The sequence below is a fragment of the Microtus pennsylvanicus genome, chromosome 7 (genome assembly GCF_037038515.1).
Source record: "Microtus pennsylvanicus isolate mMicPen1 chromosome 7, mMicPen1.hap1, whole genome shotgun sequence".
Taxonomy (NCBI): Eukaryota; Metazoa; Chordata; class Mammalia; order Rodentia; family Cricetidae; genus Microtus; species Microtus pennsylvanicus.
This window is the reverse complement of record NC_134585.1, coordinates 10,522,805-10,547,817: the sequence shown is the minus strand read 5'-3', so window position 1 is coordinate 10,547,817 and position 25,013 is coordinate 10,522,805. Positions and strand designations below refer to the sequence as shown.

At 43.3% G+C, this 25,013-nt stretch overlaps 1 protein-coding gene across 1 annotated transcript in view; it reads left to right on the top strand.

The window, feature by feature from the left end:
• Positions 1-8,064: 8,064 nt before the first annotated feature.
• LOC142854402 (solute carrier family 5 member 4) overlaps positions 8,065-25,013 on the top strand; it is a 35,512-nt gene continuing 18,563 nt past the window's right edge. Inside the window, exons 1-9 of the mRNA XM_075979916.1 lie at positions 8,065-8,208; positions 8,938-9,009; positions 10,757-10,861; positions 13,373-13,432; positions 16,825-16,929; positions 19,801-19,906; positions 21,011-21,091; positions 22,600-22,820; positions 23,570-23,705. Of these exons, the coding sequence (XP_075836031.1) occupies positions 8,074-8,208; positions 8,938-9,009; positions 10,757-10,861; positions 13,373-13,432; positions 16,825-16,929; positions 19,801-19,906; positions 21,011-21,091; positions 22,600-22,820; positions 23,570-23,705 (1,021 nt within the window). The 5' untranslated portion in view covers positions 8,065-8,073. The remainder of the gene's footprint in view (positions 8,209-8,937; positions 9,010-10,756; positions 10,862-13,372; positions 13,433-16,824; positions 16,930-19,800; positions 19,907-21,010; positions 21,092-22,599; positions 22,821-23,569; positions 23,706-25,013) is intronic.

Below are 25,013 nucleotides of genomic sequence, written 5' to 3'. Positions count from 1 at the left end.
TACTTTCAACAAAGTCAACTCACAAAAATCTGTAGCATTTCTGGATACAAATAAGAAACATGCCAAGAAAGAGATAACGGAAACATTCACTTTCATTAAAGCCTCAAAGAAATAGCATATTTAGGAATAAACCTAACCAAGGAGGTGAAAAACCTCTACAATAAAAACTTTTAATCGCTGAAGAGATTAAGGAAGGCTCCACCCCCATCATATTCACAGATTGATAGAATTAAACTTGTGGAAATGACCATCATAGCAAAACCAAGATGCAGATTCAATGCAAATCCAAACAAAATACCCACTACATTCTTCAGAGAAATAGAGAAGAAGACATCCTAAAATTTATACCGAATCACAAGAGACCCTCAGAGAGCCAAAGCAATCCTGAGCAAGAAGAGCAATTCTGGAGAGATTGCACTAGGTTTTAGGGTTTCTTACACAGATATATAGCAATAAGAACAGCCTGGTACTGGCCCAAAGACAGGCATGTAGACCAGTCTTCAACGTGCGTAACTAGAAACACCTGAACCATTTCTCAGCAATACGAAAACCACTCCTTGGAGAAAAGACATCTTCGACTAACGGTCCTGGGAAAAGCAATGTCCATGCGTAGAAATGAAATTAGACCTGATCCATCACCCTGCACAAAGATCAACTGCAAAGGTACCAAATATGCCACTGTAAACCTGAAATGCTAAAACTGCTAGAAGAAAATATAGGCATTAGACTACAAATTACAGCTGTAGGAAAGGACTCTCTGAATAGGACTCTAGTTGGGAACTCAGGTCAATCGATAGATGGGACTTCATCTAACTAAAAAACTGCGTAGAAAAGAAAACATTCAATAGAAGAACAGGCAAACCCACAGAGTGGAAGGGAAGCTTTGAATGCTGCACAGCTGATATAGGACTAATATCCAGAATATATAAAAAATTCAAAAAACAGGGAGTCGAGAAAATAAGCAAACCAATCTTTAGAATGAGTTACAGATCCAAATTGTTCTCAAAAGTTTAAAATAAAAATGGCTAAGAAACATAGTTAAAAGTGTTCAGCATCTGTGGTAGTTTGAATGAGAGCTTTATGGTAATATTCTATTGCTGAAGATGCCATATCCTTGAGTTACAGAAGTGATCAAACTGTTACTCACCTGGAAACTTCCTCCATCTTGGCCAGTGTTCATGGAGTTGGAAGGTGGTGTGCATGCTGCTGGGGGAGAAATGCTATCCTCAGTCTCACCCAGCTGTGAACTCGGCAGGCTACAACGAACCTGGCAAGATATTCCCACTGATGCCACAGTGGCTTATATGTTATTAAAGTAACCAATCACTTTATGATTGAATCTAAGGCTTATTCCATAAGATGGAATTCATAAATGGCATCTTTAATGTGACTGATAACCTGGGACTTGATACATCTTGGGCCCTAGAGAAGACTCCAGTTCTCTTACTCTGTTAAACAAACATAGTATTAAAATGACTCCTAATGACTTATTACTAGAGTTGAAAAATCTTTATATGCAAGCTACATCTGCTGGCAAGTAGACCACACACCAGGACAGGCCTCTCTCCCAAGGCTATCTGGGCAACACAAACTAGACTCATTGGAGAAAATAATAAATAAATAAAATAAATATCTCAAATTGTGTAGGAAAAAATGAATGGACAGGTGATAATTGAAGAGTTGGGGATATCGGAGATATGTTTGAACTACGAACCATCTTTAAAAGTGTTCAACATCTGTGGTGGCTCGGATGAGAAATACCTGTGTAGAAGCAGGGATCTGAATATTTGGCCCCTAGTTGATCTTTCTGTTTGAGGAGGTCTATAAGGTGTGCCTTGCAGGAAAAAGCGTGTCATTGGGAGCAGGCTTGGAGAGTCCATAACCTTGCCCTAGATCTAGCTCATTCTCTCTTAGCCTTAGCAGTAAAATAGGTTATCTCTCAGCTTCTTATCTTCACGTTCCTTCTGCCAAGACTGCCTATTGCCAGGCTTGCCACCATGTGGACCTTTATCCCTCTGCAAGCATAAGCAAAAGCAAGCTCTTCCTTTCACAAGTGTTCTTGGTTATAGGATTTCATCACAGCCACAGAAATGTTTGTACTGAGAGTGGGGTGTCACATTAAAGGAACTGACTAAATTCTGGTGAAAGATCTGTAAAACCTGTTGCAAAATGTTAGCTTAAAACTTGCAATAAAAGATGGATAGTTAAAATATCGATGCATAGGAAATCTTAGTTTGCTGCAGTATATTATATGTAATTCAATTCTTGTTTAGAAAAACAGATCTGCTGTAGTATATATACTTTGTATGTGTCTCAGCCTTATGGAGGAAAATATGTTTTTCAATAGCAACCATGTGACTTGCCTCCAATTTGGCTGATGACCCCATCAGGATGGAAGCGACCATGTGACTGGTAGCCATCTTTACTATGGTTAAAAGAGAGTAAATGCCATGTAGCTTCAAAACCATCTTGATAGAATGGCCAAGTGCTATAGACCAAGCGAGGCGGCATTCATAAAACTTCTCAGCTATAGTGAGCCCTTTGTTTATCCCTGCATCGTTTTTTGGACTAAGGAGACAGCAGCGGATCCCCAAGATATTTTGGATCAGGATGGATTTTTGTATGAGGGTTTTTGTCCTGATAGTAAAAAATTTAAATAAGGAACCGCATATGTTTGAATAAGGTATTATTGAAAATAAGCCTGATAGCTGGGCGGTGGTGGCGCACACCTTTAATCCCAGCACTCGGGAGGCAGAGGCAGGTGGATCTCTGTGAGTTCGAGACCAGCCTGGTCTACAAGAGCTAGTTCCAGGACAGGCTCCAAAACCACAGAGAAACCCTGTCTCGAAAAACAAAAACAAAAAAAAAAAGAAAGAAAGAAAATAAGGCTGATAAATTCCTCAGATTAACAAAAGCTGACTTAGAGATGTCTATCTAAGCACTTAAGTCTTTACTAACCGTGTTCAACACCAGGCTTCTGGAAAATCCTAGATAAGGAACAACACATGTTCGATTAATGAGGTATGTTTGATAAATAGAGGAGTATAAATTCATCAGGTTATAAAGGTCTATTCAGATTAGCAAAAGCTGACTTAGAGATGTGTGTCTAACCACTTATGTTTTGCTGTGTTCCACATCAGGCTTCTAGAAAATCTTAGGTAAGGAGCAGCATATGTTGATAAACAAGATATGCTTGACAGAAATGCCTAAGCTCTACACAGGTTAACAATACCTGACTTGAAGATGCCTGTCTCACTTCTTTGTCTTTGCTAAGTTTGTTAAACCTTGGCTGTTTGAATAAACTGAATCATACAAGAAACTGTGACATTCTGTAAAGGTTCACCAGGAAAGTAAAGTTTCCCATCTCTCCGTGGCCTTACTATGACTTAAAGCTTTATTTTTAAGTTAAAAGTTCTTCAGTTAAACCTTTAATCAATTTTTAAGGCTCAAAATTAACAAAGATAAAACTGTAAAATCTTAATCTTATAAAAGCTACTAACGTTTGTAAACTGTCGTTAAAGATAATTTAGACATGTAGGTCAAATTCTTTAATGTGCTCATAAATCTTTCTAATTACAGATATAATTTATTTGATAGGACAAGCTTTATTTATTTATATTTTTGTATATAGTTGCAACTAAAACTAAGTAAACATTCTTTAAAATCAGATATACTTAACAGATGATGGCCCTCCAACTTCTTGAAGATCTGAAGAAGGTAGCATTTAAAATGTTTAATAAGAAGCTGCCCATGGTAGACAGAAATTCCAGCCCCTAGAAGTGCCCCTAAGGTCTCCTCCGAAAAAGTCAATGGGGCACAAGCAACTCCACCTGGAGTGTGATGGCGCTAACCTCCGGGGGGACAACGGCACATGCCTTGCCCGCGGTCAGGGTCCTTCCCAGACTGTGGACGTTGTTGGGTTGGCTGCCCTACTCAGCCTGACCGTAGCAGGTCCGTGTCTTAGTCAGTGTTCTCTTGCTGTGAAGAGACACCATGGCCATGAAACTCTTATAAAGAAAAGTATTTAATGGGGGTTTACTTTCAGTTTCAGAGGTTCAGTCCATTGTCATCCTGAGGACAGCATGGCAGCACGCAGGCGCAAACGCTGCTGGAGAAATAGCTGAGGGTTTTATATCCAGATTGGAAGAGAGAGAGAGAGAGAGAGACAGACAGACAGACAGACTAGGCCTACCGTGGGCTTTTGAAATCTCACCCCCAATGACAGACTTCCATCAACAAGACCACACTTCCTAATCTTCTCAAATTATGCCATTCCTCAGTGACCAAACATTCAAATCTATGAGTCTATGGGGCATTCCTATTCAAACCACTATAGTCGGTTTGTCCAAGTTCCTCCTGTAAAAAGGGAGAACATGGCCACTCCATGGATGGTTGAGAGGAAGGTTTGTATTTGAGAGATGGGGCAGAGCACAGCTAGAGGCATCTGGAAGAGTCAGGAGTAGAGAGCAAAAGCAGTAGGCTAAACGCGGTGGGGTGGTTTGAGTATGACCCCCATACATCCGTGTGTTTGGATGCTTGGCACATAGGGATAGGCACTATTAGAAGTTCTGGCCTCATCCGAGTGGCCTTGTTGGAAGAAGTGTGTCACTGTGGGCGTGAACTTTAAGATCTCAGAAGCTGGTCAGTTCTCTTCCTGCTGCCTACAGATCAAGATGTAGAACTCTCAGCTCCTGCTCTAGCACCGTGCTGTCTTGTTTCCTGCCCTGATGATAATGGTCTAAACCTCTGAAACTGTAAGCGAGTCACCCCATTAAATATTTTCCTTTATAAGAGTTGCTGTGGTCATGGTGTCTCTTCACAGCAATAGAAACTTTAAGACAGATATGAAAACAGAATTCAACAAAGAAACTGAAGTACTGGAGAAGAATCAGGTTGAAACAATACCAGAAATGAAAAATTCAGCCAAAAGAAAGAAAACGCCTCAGTAGACTCCCTAATAGATGACAGCAAGGAACGGGAACTGGATCATTTTGCTCATTAAGGTAAATCAGTGGAATTTTCTTTAAAAACACATGAACGGGTCATCCGCGGGTCCCTTTGAACTGCACTCAGCTCTTCACCAGCCAGACCTCACACGTCCTTCTCCAGGCTCTTAGCCCAGTGACTCTCCCTGACCTCCCCATCCACAACTTCTCCCCAGCCCACTGGATCTGTCCCAGATCTCACACACAGTGGGTGTCATGGCAAACGCTGGACATTCCTCACCTTCACTGCAGCCGTATTCTAGGCTGCTGCAAGGACCTGCCCTACCGACTCCAGGTCCCTTCCGCACTGCATCCAAACCCTTTGTCCAGTCAAAGCTCTCACTTCCTCCCCCAAGGTCTAACTTAGTGATTTTCTCTGACCTCATCATCCACACCTTCTTCCTAACCACCAGATCTAGGCTGGATTCCACATCCCGTGCCCCCGACTGATGGGGACTGAAGACCCTCAGATCCTGAATTTCCTGTGACCCCTTGCCTGCCGGAGTAAACATGTTTTCCCATGCTTGCAGCTGCTCTGAGCACGAGAGCCTCATGAGTTGCTGATGGCAGGGGAGTGGTTCCTGGTGGGTTTGCAGCTGAAAAGTCCCGAGAGTTAGGGTGTGGCCATTTAATCAAGGAGAACCCTTTATAAGCTGCCCTGAAACACAGTAAAATTGGCATTCTTGGCATTCTTGTTTCAAGGATTCTCTCTCTCTCTCTCTCTCTCTCTCTCTCTCTCTCTCTCTCTCTCTCTCTCTCTCTCTCTCTCTGTGTGTGTGTGTGTGTGTGTGTGGTTTGTGTTTCAATCTCCAGCCCCTTGCCCCACTCATGAATCATGCCATAGCGCGAACCATAGCGTCAGACCAGGAGATACAGCCAGTCTCCTCTGTCCACCCCTACTTCATTTCACCCTTGCCATTTCCAATCTCTAGGCGAGACCAGCTTGCACAGCCTTTCTTCTTCCCCAGCCTGCTGTGTCCTTATCAAACCAGGAACTAACCAAAGAAGTCCACAGGCTCGGATCTCATCACAAAAATACCAACAATGTGAAGGACTGAGCCCGTATCTTCTCCTAAAAACCCACCAGTCCTGTAGAAGTGTTGGCCAGCGAGAATGACCTAGACGAACCCCAAGACAAAGAATTCAAAAGCACATTCACAAACTCCATCAAAGGATTCAAGGAGTCTGATGCAGACACAAAGAAACAGCTAAAGGAAGCTAAGGAGAAAGAACTTGTGGAGAACAGTGCTCAGTTGATGCCCAGGGAAAACAGAAGCTTAGGCTTGATGCAGATGATGAAGACAGTCCAGCACTCGAGAACAAAATTCAGTCAGGAGACAGAAACCCTGTAGAACTGGCACTGAAATGAAGATGAAGTTGGAAACCCAACAACTGAACTATAAAACTCAAAAAAAAGACCTAGAAGCAGAATGAACCAAGCCAAAGATAAACTATCAGGACTCAAAGATAAAGTAGACAGGATCTAGACCAATAGAGAGGGAACATGAAAAATTAATCTTTAAAAAAAAACGTGCAAAATAAACATACAAGAAATGTGGGAAACTGTTGTAAAAACCCAAACCTTTGAATTACAAGTGTGGATGAGGGAGAAGAATGCCGTAACAATGGCCACAACAGATCCACAGAGATGACAGTGCTCACGACAGGACAAAGCAGACAAAAGCCCAGCACTGAAAAGGGAAATAGACATAAAGTCCTGTCCCTAACTCTGAAGCCATTGGCAATTGGTACCTGCTGGGAAGGAAAAGGAGTTTCTCCAATGGAGTGCCACTGGGTATATCAACCACATGGCAGGACAGGCTCCACGGCCACAACTCAAAACAAAATGGACTCTGTTTTGTTGTTTTGTTTTTCTATTTGTTTTTCCTGATTTTTTTACTTTTTTTTTTTTAGATGGAGAGACAGAGAGGGAGAAAACAGAGTTGGATGACTAGAAATGTATGAATGAACAACTAAGGGGGGAAGAATATGATCATAATACATTGTAAGAAAAAATACTAATTTCTTTAAATAGTGCTGGGGAAATTGAATTACACATGCAGAAGAATAAAACTAGATCCATATCTCTCTTACCCTGCACAGAATCAAGTCCAAATGGATCAAAGACCTCAACCTAAGACATGAAAGTCTGAAATGCTGGAGGAAAACGGAAGAGAGACTATAAGGCAGGGACCTGGGTAAAGACTTTCTGCATAGGGCTCCGCTCAGCTGGTAGAGAGGACGATAACAGGCAAAGGGGAACTCAAGAAATGAAAGAGCAACTGCGCAGCAGGAGGAAGGGGATTGAAGAGACAGCCTAGAGGACGGGGGAGAGATCTTTGTCGGCTTCTACATTTGACAGAGGTAAGTTTTATGGCTCGTATTTTAAATATACAACCACGGAGAAGAATGCTGAGACTTTGCTTCTAATGTCAAGCAGGTGTCTTCAAAGTAGCCAGGATCCTGAGCCACGAGGATCACCAGCACGTGGCTGTCCGTTCATTCACTCCTCAGAGCCTCTGACTCACCCGCCCTCCAGCCCCGCCCACACCTTTCTGTACATGGCAAGGGTGCAGCAACTTGCCCTTTCTGCACCTGCTGCTGGGGTCGTGATGTGACCTATGACGTCCACTTAGACCACCCATTCTAGGTAATTCAAGGGACAAGTTTATCCAGGAATTTCATGTTTGAGAAGGAACCTGTACCATGTGTCCCACCTGACTGTGTCCTGTTCTCTTTACGTCTCTAGTCCCTTATTTTCCTTTATCTTCCCATTGTGTTCCCTCTTGCTGGCCGGTTTTCCTAAATACTCTTTTCTTTCTTAAATACTTGCCATATCATTTTCCTCCTCTAATTCTCACTATTTCTGGCTTCTCTCCTTGTTTTACCAAATTCCACTGAAGCCAGAACTAGTCACTGTAAGATGAAAGCCTGGCCACACAGGAGGGGTTTAAAGGTCTCCTGTGGACAGAAGCCGGCTCTGATATCTTTCCCCGCCTACCCGAGGCTGATCATTAACGTACTACTTATATATGTATATATAAAGAAGCGCCAGTACTTGCAATGGGGACAAGCACTGCCTACAGCCATGGCCACCACCGTAAGCTCCAGTGTCAGCACTGACAGCTCAGACCTGTCTTCTCTGTCCCAGAACATCAACAATGCAGCTGACATCTCTGTCATTGTCATCTATTTTGTGGTGGTGCTAGCTGTTGGAATATGGGTATGTGAAAGTCCAGTGAGGTTTCTGGGAGGGCACAAACATTGCATGGGAAAACATCTCATGCTAGGAGTAAGTGGGAGAACATGGGATTTCTGGGTGGACACTAAGACTGCATGGGAAAACATGTCTCCTTGGTAGATGTGTAGAATGATGAGTTGGGACAATGATTTTCCAAGTATCGTTGCCTCTCTGTCTGAATAATTTGCTTGTGTGTGGCACAAATCATGTTAGCCCTGAATGAGCCTCTTCTGGCAGAACCAGGGCTGAGTGCTTGCTCTGCTTGGCGTGCCCAGCACCGGGCATCAAAGACACAAATGCCGTTTCTGTCATCTCATTTTAATGACTTCCCTTTTCTCTTTATTTATTTTCTCACTTACTGAGTGAGAAGTTTAGACCATTTGTATCCTGTTCATTCTTTCTTTTCGGTATTGAATCTGAGGCTCAAAATCTTCTTCCAAAGACAGATTTAGAGACAAGTAATATTTTTTTCATAAGCTAAACTAAATATCAGGTTTTTGAATATAATTTCTTGAAGTTCTCCCTCTGAGTCTTCATGACTTTTATGTCCATCAAAAACTGATGCTGTGTTAGTCTGTCTAGAAAAGCGTGTCTCCCTGTGGGAATGGTGATATATCAATGTCAGTGAGCTGTGTGGAGAACTGGGGGTCTCCTTGATTTTCGGGGGGCACCTATTGCCTCTAACCTTCCGATGGTTTCCTTTCTGCTCAGGCAATGCTGAAGACGAACCGAAGCACTGTTGGCGGCTTCTTCCTGGCAGGTCGAGCTATGACCTGGTGGCCAGTAAGTGGGTTGGTTAGAGGCTTCGGGAGATAGACATTGAGGACAAGTTGTGATGTTGGCAGGTACCCCTGCCAACATGCTTTGTTTTCTTTAATAAACCCTCCACTTTAAGACTATGACTTGGGATCCCAGAGAGATCATAGCATATAATCCATGGAGAGCAGCTTTGGTCTAGCCTTAGGAGTCCTGCCACTTCATATAATCCATGGGAGCAGCTTTGGTCTAGCCTTTGGAAACCTGGCATTTCATATAATCCATTAGAGCAGTTTTGGGCTAGCCTTAGGAGACCTACCACTCAGTTCTATTCCATGTGTCTCTACTTGGTTCTCATGAAAAACCTTCTTAGCTCCCATTAGCTCTCTGAACTCCTTTTTTGCGCCCAGTCCTGAGCTAATCTGCTCCTCTCTGGGAGATTATTTTCTCTCTGTCGTCCACGGCAGTGCCAGCTCATTTCCTGATCACTGCAGTCCTGCCTTGAACACAGTGTTCTCTGCTGCACACTTGCTGATGCAGTCGGTGTCCACTGTGGTGGTGTTTACAGTTACGTTCTTGGACAGCTGCCCACCAGATATGTTTTCTGAATTTTGGTATCTGACTTACTCAGCCAGATTTTTCACTGCAGTGGAGGCAGGATATTCCTCTGTGAACCGAGAGAGTGTCAGATCTGGGTTAGCACACAGTGAGTGCTCAGAAAATGTTCCCTTCAAGAGATCTTCTGCCTTGTCTAAACTCCAGACAAGGAACTAGAATTACTAAACAATCTGGTGGGTAGGGTAGGAAAAGTTTTCCTTGGGAGCACAATCAACCAGGCATTGCCTTCTGGCTGCGCTCTTTGTGAAACCTGTGATTCACAACTAATCCTAGAGTAGCAAACCAGCTCCGTCCTGCCATGACCCCAAACACCTTCTTACAAAGAGGGATTGTGAAGAGGGATAATAGAGGCAAAGACAGCCCTGCAGGACCTCACTTTCTAATTCTGTTCCCAGGGCTCCTGCTAGTGTCTGTCCGTTGACGAGCGAGCGCTCTCCTCATTTTTGAACTTCAATGATAGAAACCAGTGTTATGGAAAATGCCTCTAAGGAGCAGGGTGCTATGGCTGGGAGGATAGAGAGAATTCCCTCGGATGCAACTTGGGAGTCTGTTACCGACTCAAGAGTCAAGTTGCTATTTGGAGATCTGGAATTTTGAGGCTCCACTCAGAACACATAGAAGGATTTTCTGATGTTTCCATAAGGCAGGGTTCGCCAGGCGTTTTCTATAAATGGCCTAACTGTAAGTATCTTGTACTTTGAAGGCCAGAGTCTATGACGACTGCACAGCAATGTCGCTGGACCCCAAACCACCTGCCATGGGTGTGCTGTGGCATACGAAGCTGACGGCTGTGTCCCAGCACCAGTATGACGGACCCCAAACCACCTGCCATGGGTGTGCTGTGGCATAGGAAGCTGACGGCTGTGTTCCAGCACCAGTATGACGGACGCTGAACTTTAAATTTCACATAATTGCAGATTTGCATGACTCACTCTTCAGATCCTTAAAAACCATTTGTAACCACTCACAGCGGGAAAAGTGTTCCTGGCTCATGGGCACAGAATAACTGCTACCAAGCTAGATTCCTTCTGTACACAGTTCTATGTTGTTTTTCCTCCAAGAAGTAGTGACTGAAACATCTCAACAGTCACCTGTTTCCAAGGAATCTTATTTCGATTTTCTGAATCTAACATTGGTCTGATTGCTTTCCTTGCAGATGGGTGCCTCCATGTTTGCCAGCAACATTGGCAGTGGCCACTTTGTGGGGCTGGCTGGGACAGGTGCGGCTTCAGGAATCGCCGTGACAGCATTTGAATCACATGTAAGTGACAGAAATTATATATGTATTTTTCTTTTAAGTCAAATTTATGTCTGGCTGTTTTCAACCAGGTATGTATCCCTGGTTTTCCTGGAAGTCTGTATCGGATGAACTACTTTTATTCTGGTTTTTATTTTCTCCTCAACTAGTCCAGTCTTTGTCTCTGAGCACTTCTGAAGCCTCGTACATTTCATAAGTAGTTATTCCTACCAGGGATTTCATTTTTGTGTAGTTCAAGCCCCACTTACACTTGGTCCCTTGACTGTTTGAGCTCTTATGTCTCTTTTCTGAGACATCACACTGTATATTCATTCCTGAGCCAGAATCAAAGATTACAAGTAAGAGAAAACATGCTGGGCAGAGTCTCTAAGGTTAATACACCTGCCACACAAGCAAAGGGACCAAGTTAAGATCCCTAGGTCCCACGAGAACACTGAGCAGACACGGCAGCCCATCTGCCTCAGTGGTAGAGACGAGGAATTTGTCAACTTGTCTAGCGAGACTAGCCATATCTGTGAGCTTTTGGCTTGTTTGAATAAGATGTAAAAAAAAAAGAATAATATGTAAGAACAATTGAGGAGGAATTCAAACATTAGCCGTGGGCCTTTGCATGTAAGCGTGCAACCCTGGGCACATAAGTGTGCATACCATAGACACACTGAAAGGCAAATTAGTAGGTCAGGCATTTGGCATTTAATCCTAGCACTGGATGACAGAGGCAGGGGCAGGGGTAAGGACAGGGGAAGGGGCAGAGGCAGGCTGGTTTCTGTGAATTTGAGATCAATCTGATCTACTCTAGTGAGTTACATACTGGGCAGAGTACACAGTGAGATCCTGTCCCAAAATAAATAGACAAATAGCAGAAAGAGCAATGTCTCCTATTTGACACAGCTCATGATCACGTGGGACAGACAAGCGTGCACTGACTGGAGCGGAAAGCACAGAGACAGGAGCATGTGCCGTATTGAGAGATCACACTGTGTAAATGCTTCCCTGTGGCTTTTTCCCCATGGTATGTTAAACAGTGCCAAGGGGTCAACATTAAACACATATACATTCCAGCCACACTAAATGAACTGAGTAGATCTCACACACACACACACACACACCAATAGTGAAGGAAAATAGGTCATGAGAGGGAGTAAGGGGCGGAGGAGGAGTTGGGGAGAGAATAGCAATTGACTGGACGACAAGTATGCATAGGCAATTCTCAAAACAAGTTTAGAAGAGACACCACACAGGAGCTGCGGTCCATCATAGACAACAGAGGTTGTTGGCGGATACCATGAGCGTTTACGGATGCTCGTGCCAGAAGGATGAGCAGAAACCCAAGTGAGACCCAAGGAGGCAGTGGTGCTGTGGTAAGGAATGAACATTTTGAAAGATGCCATACCAAACCTACAGGACTTTATGGCTGACTTGTTACCATTCTGCCTCCCTTAACTAGACCCTGAGTTCTTAAGAGCAGAGAACCTGGCTTCCCTGCGCCCACACATCACTCCAGCACACAGCCAGGCACGTGGTGAGAGCATCACACACAGCTCAAGGAGCTGTGCTTTCTCTCTTCTCCACAGCACAAGTCAGAGCACGCGTTTCAGGAGTCTGCTGTTTGCTCCACCGTGGTCTCTGGGGATTAAACTTTTGATATGAGGCTAGTACAGCTGGTACTTTTTCCAAATAAGCTCCCACAGGCTTCTATCTTATCCTTTCTAGTGTTTTTGTATAGACCAAGTAGGACTACGGTGCAATTTTAAACAAACCACCCTAACCGGACTCAAGAAGTGACCTTGGGTCACTCACAAAAGCCTCTGCCTTTCCAACGCTGAAGGCTGTTTTGTTTTTGCCTATTTTTGCCTCCGAAATATCAGGAACATATCCAGAAATTGTTCTATATGCTTTGTGGCCTGGGAATTGATCTGATGGTGCCATGAACCGTACAATGAAGGATGCCTCCACAGGCATGAAGAAAGCAACCCATAACCCAATGCTTATTGCTATCACATTGCAGATATCTGTTTCTGTAGCTTCCAACCTCTCATTTCTTTCATCTTGAGGAAGCTTACATCTTTCCTATATATGGCAATGGTAACACTGCCCATTATTAGACCTGCCTCACTAGGTAAGGCAAGAACAGTGGAGCTGTGTGTAGAGACATCATAAAACTGTACTTTAATTCCCGTCTGTAGCACCAGCTATATTTGGCAAGACTTAAAGGGACCTGCGGATGTTCTTCCCTTTCCAAAGTTCTTTTCCTCCGTGCTTTGACACGCGTGTGTAATTCTCCCAGGTAAGCTCATTGTCTTTGACAAAGCTTACACAACCTTTTCTTAGTCCAGGTGAACTCAAACTCTTCATCCTCTGCTTGTTCTGCCAAATAGTAGATATTACATTATATCAATACTATATTAGACAGGAACCAAGAGAAGAGGTTTGTTTGTGCAGGGGCAGAAGTCATAACATCATAGGGCCACAGCCAAGCTCCTTTAACTTAACGCTGCTCCTGGTCTCTTACAGTCGTTCCTCTTGTTGCTGCTCCTGGGGTGGTTTTTTGTGCCCATCTACATCAAGGCAGGGGTGAGTAACTGATGATTCTATTTACACACTTGTTCTTTATGTTAAATCGTTAAACCTGGGTGTTTGGCCCTCATTGGTCCAATTGCTGATAATATACAGAAAATATATCAAATTGCTTGCCCATAGGGTCCACAGTATAGAATGTCTGTTGCCAGGTTAATGGTGGCCCTGTCTAACGGTCAGCGAGGTAAATTCCAGGTCCGAGTCAGGAGCAAAGCTGGGGTCACGGGCATGACCTAAGAGAAGTGTTTCAGTTATGGTCTGGCTTAAGTATTGGGGGATAAGGCTGACTTCTCAGGTAGGAAAATTGGATGATAGAATAAGAATATGGAAGCTGAAAATCTTTCTTTCTGGGAACATTTGGAGGTCGGCTAAGATGAAGACTAATTAGAGGGTTATGTGGGAGAAGAGTGGTGGGAAGTAGAGGTGTCAGGTGGCATAGAGAGGGGGTGGGCTCAGCTGTGAAAGTCCCAGTGTGTGCTTACCTGCGATGAGGAATGAGGGCAAGAGGGGGTGGGGCCAGAGAAAGAAAGAGAGTGGACACGGTCAAAGTGTGCTTGAGTGCACACCAAACTATCGCAGTGATACCCATTGCTTTATACAATTAAAGCGTGCTAATATAAGTACAATGGTATAGTGGCTTGAGGATTGCCTCAATGGTAAGGGCACAAGCTTCAGACTCAATTAGCAGTACCCACAGGGTAGCTTACAACTATCTGTAACTCCAGTCCTACAGCTGATTATAATAAAGTAATCCCGCACTAGCTCAGAATGGGGTATCATAAAAGTCTCTTTATTTAGAATAGACTCACAGATCAGCAGTTCTCTGCATGTGTGGGGAACAGGAACCAAATCCAGCAGTCAAGGGCTGTGCATGTTCTGCATCTGTATACATAATACATGTGGCCACACCCAACTGGGCCAGTATCTTAAAGGCTATTGGCTAAAGGAGTTCACACAGCACAGTCCCAGTGACTCCAACACTGTTTTCTGATGTTCTCAGGCACTGTACACAGACATGTATGTAAGAAAACACGTATACACATAAAATAAAATTACAATTATGAAGTTAATATATACTTAGTATAATGGCTAAATTTTATTTATTTATTTATTTATTTTATTGAGAAAAGGAGAAAAAAAACAAGTTTCCACCTCCTCCCAGCCTCCCATTTCCCTCCCCCTCCTCCCACCCTTCTCTCCCTCCCCCCACTCCTTTCCCCCTCCCTCTCCAGTCCAAAGAGCAGTCAGGGTTCCCTGCCCTGTGGTAAGTCCTAGGTCCTCCCCCCCTCCGTCCATATCTAGGAAGGTGAACATCCAAACTGGCTAGGCTCCCACAAAGCCAGCACATTACGTAGGATCAAAACCCCGTAATGGCTAAATTTTAAAGTGATGACGCCATTTACAAAAGAGTGTCCTAGGGTAAGAGAGATGTCTCAGTAGGTAAAGGCACTTGCTTCAGACCCAAGGAGGAGAAAACCAATTCAAGGAAGTGTTCCTCTGACCTCCACGTGTACACCTAGGTATATATGTGTGTGTGTATGTGCATGTGTACTTATGTGTGTATATATACATATATTCACATACACACAAAAATAAATTTAATAAAACTTTGAAGTGTTCTATATCTTCTTAGAAATGGGAAGTGCAGGACTTTCCCATTTCTAAGGGTTGTAATCAGATTTCCATTTATGAAGTTTAACTTGGGGATCTGAATGGACAATGGACTTGAACAAAAGTTCATGCAATCTTGGGCTGGGACAAGAGCTTAGCCAGTGAAGTGCTTGATCTGCAGCACCTATGTAAAAATAATGCCCATGATAGCACGTGCTTGTAATCCAGCACAGAGGAAGCAGACATGAGCACATCCCTAGGGCTTCCTAGACAGGCAGCCTAGCCTAATCACCAAGTTCCAGGCCATTAAGAGACGCTGTCTCAAAAAGACAAGGTGGATGGTACCTTAGAGACAACACCCATGAGTGTGCTCTGAGCTCCACATGCATACACACACATACACACATACATATATTCATATATACAAACACAAATGTTCATGAAATCTTGTCTATGAATGGCAGGGCATGTCTGTAATACCAGAATTTAGGAAGCACCAGTAGAAAGATGAGGAGCTTGGCTATACAACAAGTTTAATAAATTAAAAGTTCATCCAAAGTGAGGCCCAAGAAAGGAAACAGAGGAAGGGAAGCCACTTCTTGGATACCTGTGACATGTTTGTTAGCAGACCAGAGGTAAAGGTGGTGCAAACAATTTGAAGTCTTGAAGTTTTGGGGATCAGGATGCACAAGCTCTCTATAGACAGCAAGAACTAAAGGGTGGGAAGAGAGATATAGAATAGGATGATAATGAAGTAACAGTGTAGCTGTGTGTGTGTGTATGTGTGTCTATAGGACAGACATGCAGATATGTGCAGGTTGATCAGGAAGGAGATCTGTTTGAGAACTAATATGAGCATCCTGCTCTTTGGAAACATTGATTCAGAGTCATGTGTAGCTTTGGGGATTGCCTCCGTGGACAGACACCCTGGGTAAAAAGCCCCTCCTTTGCACATCAGCAGAAGATGGCAAATGTATTCATTCCTGATATCCCTGTTGAAAGATGCTATCCTTGGTTCAAGAGCGCATGCCCCAGAAGATGTATGTCTATTCTTTTCTGTAGCTTACCATGTCTCCAGCGCTGCTCTCCATTGGTGGTCTGCTAAGAATCCCTCTTTTTTTTGACAAAAGGAATGTATGTGTGTTTATTAACGTATTTTTATCAGAGAAGATTAAATAATGAGTCCAATCACTCTGAAAAACACAGAAAGCTGTATGCTTATTCTAGGTGTTCCATGAGCAATCTCTTACTTCAGTAAGTAAGTAAAGTAAAGAAAGTTAAGATTTTTCTCTAAGCTCAGACTTAATGTAAATCTTATTTTCAATAAAGGAAATCATATAAATACATGCTCAAATGCATGCTTACAATATTCTCAATAATCAATGTGTTATATAATCATATTACCGTTTATAATTTACAAATATTACTTTTGGCTGTACTGCAGATTTACTGGTAAATAAAATAAAAATGGTTTGTTCAGTGTCGTCCAGGTATTTGGGAATGCTGTAGGTGCTTTATACCTTTGTGCTAATTCTCTTCTGTATTTGCCGAAAGTGTCATAATGCACAGTAAACATCAGAGTCAGGAGATTGCTGTTCTGCCTCCAGCGCTTGATAGCATTCCAGAACTGTCACTATACAGAGGAATCGTGTCTTTCTCGCCTCTGTATCCCCAGGATCCATGCATAGTGCTTAGCTGCCTGAAGTCATTTAGCAAATGTCAAATCATCCGAATGCACTGGGCTCGAGGTGAATTCCTGTTGTCTTCTCTCTCTTTAGGTGATGACCATGCCGGAATACCTCAGGAAGCGGTTCGGTGGGCAGCGGCTCCAGATATACCTCTCAGTCCTCTCCCTCTTCATTTCGGTGATTCTGAATATCCCAGTGAGTGCCCTGCCTCCTGGCATTGGAGATTCCACAGTTTGCCTGTTGGGACCAGCTACTAAAATTGGAGACTTGTGTGTATAGGCTGTGGATAAAACTCCCAGTTGACTCAAACTTCCTGGGTGGGAAAATGCTCAGGACTTCCACATCCCTAAAGCAGCTGACTTTCATGTCCTGGGAACTACAAGAGTACAGGTCCACCCTCTAAAGCACTCCACGTGTCGAAATGCAGGTGTGGCCAGAGCAAATGTCAGTCACGTGAGTAATAGCAGCTGCTTCCTACAGAGCCCTCTTGGCTTGTGCCTTGCCCACTTGCCCTGCACAGTAACTTCCTTAATTTCTCCGAGCCAGCTCTGACTTTTTTTTTCAGTTTAATTATCAAATAAGAAGGGACGTACTTTGTATTATTAAACCTACTTAAGTTTGCCTTATCGAAGATTGTCCTTGTAAAACTTGTATCATAAATGAGTGGCTAAAATGATTATGCCTTAGAACTTATCCCTGATGGAAGACAAGAGGCATTTGAACTTTGAGCAGCGTGCGAAGAAAGAGTAGCTTATGTATTCCTATGTATCAATGCCCAGTTAAAGCAGGCACGTGTGTTGGTGTTTAGGACAGAAAAGTGGCCTTTGTTGCTGCTCTTCTGTTGGACTGCGTTCGTTACAAGGGAACCAGCTGCTGGGCCCAGATGCTCGGAACTTTACTAAAGTCCTGTGAGCATTGCTACCTGTATTGAGCTGTGATTGATGTTAGCAAAGATTCCCAAGCAACGGGAGTTGCCAAAGACCAGGAAGATGAGGACTTACACATTAATATTTGACTACTTTTGAATATATAAGCAGAAGGTGTGCCCCGCACAACCAGGAAAGGTGCTAGCTCCTGTCAGGTTGAACTGGAATGACGTTTCATTTACACAGTCCCTGAGGTGGGAAGGTAAGAAGGAGTAGAAGAACACCTTGGCGCCAGAGACTTTGTCTTCACATGTTCTACAAGTGGGTAGGACTTGCTAATCTCTGAAGTCCCCTCAGACATCCACAGCTTTATGGTTCCAAAGATCGTGAGTGTGTGCCGAAACAGAAGGGCATCAGTTAAAGGAACCCTGGAGAGATGTGGCCTTCTGGAGGGCACGGCTCTGGGTGGTAAATAAGGAGTGGAATCTGGGGTAGCTGGGTGGGGTGCAAGGAATCGACGCGCAGGTGAGTGTCTTCCATGTGTATCTGTAATCCGCTGACAGTACAGCAGCCGTCCTTGTGTGCCTGCAAGGTTACGTCTTGAGTGATATAAAGAATGATTAACCTTAGACATGTCTGTTTATACACGCACACACATCGATAGCCAGTTATATCCTGGCTACTTATTAAACAAATCATTACAAGAACTGAAGATGGAAGAGTTTGTGGAATCTCCTCTGGCAGGACCGAGGAAAGGTCGATCCCAGGTTTCAACCTCCAGCAGCGTAAACATTGAGGCTCGTTAGTGGGTAGATGTCTGTCATCCCCAGGTACTTCAGTTCGGACCTCAGAACTGTTGCTGCTCTGCTGGAAAACAACAAAACTGGGAAGTGAACCAAGATATTAGCAACTGTTCCAAAATGCTCTCTTTTAGCAAAAGAAAATCCTGTTATTAAAATTCCCTCCTTATTAGAAATGTTTCTTTTTCATTGTTTTCCCTTTTTCTCAAGACCTTTCATGACTTTATTTTTTAACTAGTTAGTTAATTTTCCCACCCATAATTTTATTTTTTTAATGAAAATAGATTTTTTTTCACACAATGTATTCTTGTTATGGTTTCCATTCCCCCAACTCTTCTCTGATGCTTCCACTTTCCCACCCACACCCTTTATTTCCTCTCTCATTGGAATAAAACAGGCATCTAAAATAAGAAGAAGAAAAAAAGATAAAATAAAAGCAAACACTCCATGAGTAGCAATGCTTCCTGTGCCAGCATAAGGACCTGAGTTTCAATGCCTAGCACTGAAGCAGCAATACAGACATGGTCATGTGTGTAGGTAGACTTTCTCTGTTCCATCGGTCAGTTCTATCCCGCAAGTCAGCTCCCAAATAACCACACAGAGACTAATTATTAGTTATAAATGCTCAGCCATTAGCCTAGGTTTATTACTAACTAACTCTTACATCTTAAATTTACCAATATTTATTATCTACCATATGGCAGCATCTTTTTTCAGCATAGCATAGCTCATCTCCTGCTTCCTCTGCATCTCCTAGAGACTCCCATGGCCACACCCTTTTTCTTCCCAGTGTCCTCTCCTACCTAGCTATTGGGTCAGTTATTCCTTTATTAAACCAGTGAGAACAACAAAGGTTCATGGTGTACAAAACGATTGTTCCACAGTACACAAACTCTCCTACAGCTCCAGAGTGGGGGTCAAGGCAGGGGAAATCAAGGACAGTGGGCTTGTGTGCCACCTGCCTACCTGTAGTTCTCTGAAAGATCCTGTCTCAAGGAAGTAAGGTGGGGAATGATGGAGCAGGATATCTGGCATCTCCTCTGCCTTCTACACACACGCATGCACACATCACTCATACACACTACACGCATTTTGAAAAGGAGTTTATGTTTTACTCCATCAGAGTCAGAGATTCCCATAGGTAACTAAAGACTATCCCTAATGCCCATGGTACAGAGACTCCTCAGGCCATGGCATCTTCTTTATTAAGTGCCTTGATGGAGCAATGAAGCAAGTGAGGAGAGAAACTGCTGTTTGCTTTTCTTCCTACGAGATTATTTATGTAGGATCTTCAGGGGTGAATAGAAGTTCACCGGGAAGAGGATGGGGCATTGAACGTTGAAAACAGAAGCCAGAGGCCTGAAATGCACGCTTCTCCATCTTCACTGTTCCTTTTCTAGTCCAATATATTTTCTGGAGCCATATTCATAAAGCTGGCTTTCGGGTTGGACCTTTACCTGGCGATCTTCATCCTTTTGGCTATCACGGCTGTTTTCACAATCACGGGTGAGTCTTCGGTATCCTTGGTTGAATTGTGCAACCTTTTGGTGATCCCACCCATGTGTGCGTTTTTGGTTTTGTGCCTGTATCTTATTGAGGAAAGCATAGCCACTCAATAAGGTATTCAGTTAAGGAAATAATGATATATTCCTACACTAGAGCAAAAATGGTTTTGCTAGCTGGCTTTGCACAAGGAAGAGGTAAATAGGAGAAATTGGAGGATTATTAGGGAAAACTAATGTGATACTAAAATTCTGCCCTGGGCTGGAGAGATGGCTCAGCCGTTAAAGGCTGGGCTCACAACCAAAATATAAAATTCTGCCCTCTCTTCTACTTAATATTTATAATTAAGCATAACAGTGAAGCTACACTGTAAGAGAAACTTTGTATCAGACAGATGCAAGAGTCATGCATGGTTTCCTGTCCCATTATCCCTAAGAGCTAAGGAAGCTAAGACAGGAAGATTGAGAGTTCAAGGCTAACCTGGGATACGGAGTAAGGTCCTAACAAGAAAGAGACAAAGGTAGAGGGAGAAGGGAAGGGGAGGGGAGAAGAAAGGAGGGGAAAGAAGAAGAAGGGAGGGGAAAGGAGAAAGGAGATCAGAAGTGGTGGGAAAAGGAGAGGGGTGAAGATGGGAAAGGGGAAGAGAAAACAGAATAAAAAAGACTATGGCTAGAGATAGAGCAGAACATACCAGGGAGATAATGCTGTGGGAACAGGTTTACTGAGGCAGAAGGATTGCCAGGAGTTTAAGACCAGCATGGCCAACACAAAGATTCAAGGTCAGCCTTGGCTACAGAATAAGACCCAATCTCAAACTAAGAGTCAAGCTTGCCAGTCAGCCGGGAGTCTTCATTTTCTTGCTTTGTTTTCTGGTTACAAAGTCTAAGCTGCCCAGTCTGTCCTTGGACTGACTCTGGACCTCAGAGGACCTTGAGGCTTACAACCTTTTGTCTTCAACCTCCCAGGTAGCTGGACTCACTCCTGGCAGCCAGGAGCTTTGGATATTAATGTTTCTTTAGACAGCTGGACTGGAGGAGAAGCCAGCTCTCAGGGCAAATACATAAGTGCATGTAAATTAAATGCTGGTTCCTTTCTTTATTATTACAGGTGGCTTGGCATCTGTGATTTACACTGATACCTTCCAGGCCATTATCATGCTGGTTGGATCTTTCATCCTCATGGTGTTTGGTAAGCTGAGACTGCATCCACAGATCCCTAGATCCTTGTTTCCATCTGTCTGTTCACTGTTGCTTCCTTCAAACTCTCCTGGGTCCTATTTTCTTTTCATGTATATAATTCCCACCATGGGGATGTTTGCCTAGCTTCTTTCTTGCTTTATTTTATCAAAAAGAGGAAATGAGTGAGTTTTGTTTCCTCTAAAATATTGCTTTGGTTAACTGTGATATTTAACCTCCATTTCCTTGTGCTCAGAATGGATGAAACCCCTTGGTTGATAACCTTGGTGGAACACTGGTGCATTGGATTGAAAGTATCAGAGCCTTTGATCTCTGTCGTAGTTGTATCAGTAAGGTAGTAAATATTAAAGTAGAAGGGGCCATTGTAAGCTGAATGCAGCAGAACCCCTAACTAGACCACTCTATGGGTAGAAAACAGTTTATTGGGGAACAACCTGCCAGGTTATCTCACGGGAATAGAGAGCGGTGGTTCTGCCAGAAAAACAGATGAATTTTCTGTGGCAGTCAGCAGGATGTTGGTCCTTGAGCTGGTGCGGACTGTTCTGGTTAATCAAAACCAGATACATTTTGCCCATCAGTTGACCGTTAGGGCAGAGAAAAGAAGCAATGACTTTCCTGACAAACAGAAGCCCAAATTATGGAGTTTTCTGAGGAATGCTCAGTTTAGGTTTCTGTTTACCTGGCATAAATTCTTATGTTTATCCAGTAAAAACCAGACTGGGTTGGGCCTGGGTTCTCCTCTTGGGACATTGTTAGCAATGCCATTTAGGGACCTGGTTTGTGACCTAAAAGCTATGAATTTGAGAGGGGAGATGGGTACAGGGGAGGGATTGGAGAGGAATATAGAGAAGAGTGAAAATAATGTTTCAATTTCAAAAAACAGCTTTGCGAATGAGACACAGGCCCTCAATCCCAGCACTGTACTCTGAAAACAGAGGCAGAAAGATCTCTGAGTTCGAAGCCACAAGCAAACAAACAAAACATAACAAAACCCCCAAAATAATCAATTTCAAACAACAAAACTTACTAAAATAAAAACCTTTTGATTTATCTAGACCTTCCACTAAATAGAGGATTAAGTATTAGATAATTTCTAATAACTATTAACCAGTTGTATTATTTTATATAATAATCTATTAAAAGGAAGTGTTCTCTGATTCTCCTGCCTAACCATAGGACTCTTTTCCTCTTACTGAGTTGCCTCGTCCAGTCCTGATATGAGCATTTGTGTCTAGACTTACTGTATTTTGTTAAGCCACGATTGAGTGATAGCCCTGGGAGGCCTGCTCTTCTCTGAAGAGAAATAGATGGGTAGATGACCTGAGGGAGAGGAAGGTTTGTGAGGGGCGACTGAGCGCAGGGGAGGGGTGGGAAGCTGTGATTGGGATGGATATCAGGAGAGGTCACTGAGGTTTGCAAGAGCTGCACGTCAGGGGATTATCATAAGCAGTAGCTGGTGCACTGTGCAGGAGACATTTCATTTCTCTGATGCCTTTGCAGCATTTATCGAAGTCGGAGGCTATGAGAGCTTCACAGAGAAGTACATGAACGCCATCCCCTCTGTAATCCAGGGGGACAACCTGACCATCAGCTCCAAGTGCTACACTCCTCAGCCGGACTCCTTCCACATCTTCCGAGATGCTGTCACTGGAGACATTCCATGGCCGGGAACCGCATTTGGAATGATTATTACAGCTATGTGGTACTGGTGCACAGACCAGGTAAGTGATTAAGTGTGTGGGTGCTTGTGTGGGGGGGGACTTTTGCTGCTTCTTCTTATCTCATGTAAAAACATACAGGTGTGACTAGCCAGAGTCAAAATTACCTCATAATAGTAGGAAGATTCTGCTGATGCCTGCGATATTAGATTCACAGCCTAAAACACAACATGTGTCTGTATTACTACTACTAGAACTATCTAATGCGACCTTGACACTATGCAGTCTCATGAATATAGGCATGTGCTTGTCACAGGTTTCAGTCCCTCCCTCACATTCCGTCTGGGTCTCCTGGTCACTGCTTCATATGCCAGGCTAGCTGGTCAGCAAGTTCCCAAGGATTTTCCCATCTCTGTTCCCCACTGACCATAAGAGCACAGGGACTACAGACACATACCAGGGTGCCAGGTTTGCGTGGGTTCCGTGGACCCCAACGTGGGCCCCTGTGCTTTCACCCCCTGAGACATCTCCTGGGAGCTTTTAAACATAACTATAGGTAACATGTATTGACCTCCATGTACCGCGTCCTACATACATTGCTCATATTCAGAACGTTGTAAGAAGGGTAAGACTGCTTGAGGAAGGAAGCCACATAACATACAAATTAAACTGTACTTTAAATCATAGTATTCCTCCAAAGCCCCTTGGTTTCCACCAGCGCCAAAATTTCTTATTGAGGTTTTAAACCCTGAAAGGGAGATTGGACATCGGTTTCTGTTTGTCTCACTCACTGCGTTGCGTTTCCGTGGCAGGTCATTGTACAGCGCTGCTTATGTGGCAAGAACATGTCCCACGTAAAGGCTGCCTGCATAGTGTGTGGGTACCTGAAGATACTGCCCCTGTTTTTCATGGTGATGCCAGGGATGATCAGCCGCATCCTGTACACAGGCAAGTCGCAGATACCTAATCTTGATTTTAGGGCTTAAATCCTATATGTGTTTTTAAGCTTTTTTAGATTTATCTTCTGTGTATGGGTGTTCTGCTGCATGTATACCTGTGGGTTACATGTATGCCTGGTGCCTGCAGAGATCAGAAGATGGCATCAAATATCTGGAACTTGAGTTATAGATGGTTTTGAGCGGCTATGTGGATACTGGGAACCAAACCCAAGCTTGCTAAGAACAGCAAGTGCTTTTGTCTCCTGAGCCATCTCTCCAACCCCAAGTATTTTTAAGATATAGCAAAACCTTAGTAAATCAGGAAACCTGTTCTAAGTAAAAATAAAAGGAGAAATCAAGGATGAGAAAAGAGCTTGTATCGCGGTATCAGAGGCAGGAAGACCGGTTTGGTATGCCCAACGCTATTTCTCTTTATACTCTGCTTGTGTCCTTTGAGGCATCTGAAATAGCAAGTCCTGTTTTCAGAAGTCTGGGGAATATGGTAGGAGGACACTGTAGGATATGGTAGGATTTTTCAGGGATGAATTGGTGAGCTGCTGGTGTTTAGTGTGGGAAGGTACACAAGATGGACCTGCTTCTTGGATCCCTGAAACAGGTGGATTTGCATAGATTTCCTCTGCCGTGGAACTAAGTATTGGTGATGGATTGATTCCTCAAAAGCTGAGGGTAACTGCTCAATTGAATTTTTCTTTTTATTTGAAACAGTTTCTTTTCATACAATATAGTCTGATTATGCTTTCTCCTCTCCCCAACCCCTCCCAACCCCTCTACATCTCTCTTCCTATCAGAATCCATACCCTTTTATGTCTCCTGTTAGAAAACAGGCATCAAAGGGATAAAACAAAGGACAGAAAGCAAAAAAAAATCAGATTGAAATAGAAAATACAACAAGAGAAGAGCAAAAGAGAAAGCACAAGAAACACATACAGACACCTAGACACACAAGACTGTACACAGAGGGATCCCATGAACACACACACACACACACACACACACACACACACACGGAAGCCATATTATATACCCGAAGGACCACTAAAGTATAAATTATACTCTCAAGTTCAGTGAAAAATTGTGCTGGTATCTTGATGTAGACTGCTTTGAATGAATATGTAGACTGTTTTTGGTAGGATGGACATTTTTACTGTATTAATCCTATTGATCCATGAGCATGGGAGATCTTTCCATCATCTGATATCTTCTTCAAGTTCTTCCTTCAATATCTTAAAGTTTTTATCTTTCACATTTTCACTTGCATGGTTTGATTTACCCCCAAGGTATTTTATATATTTTGAGT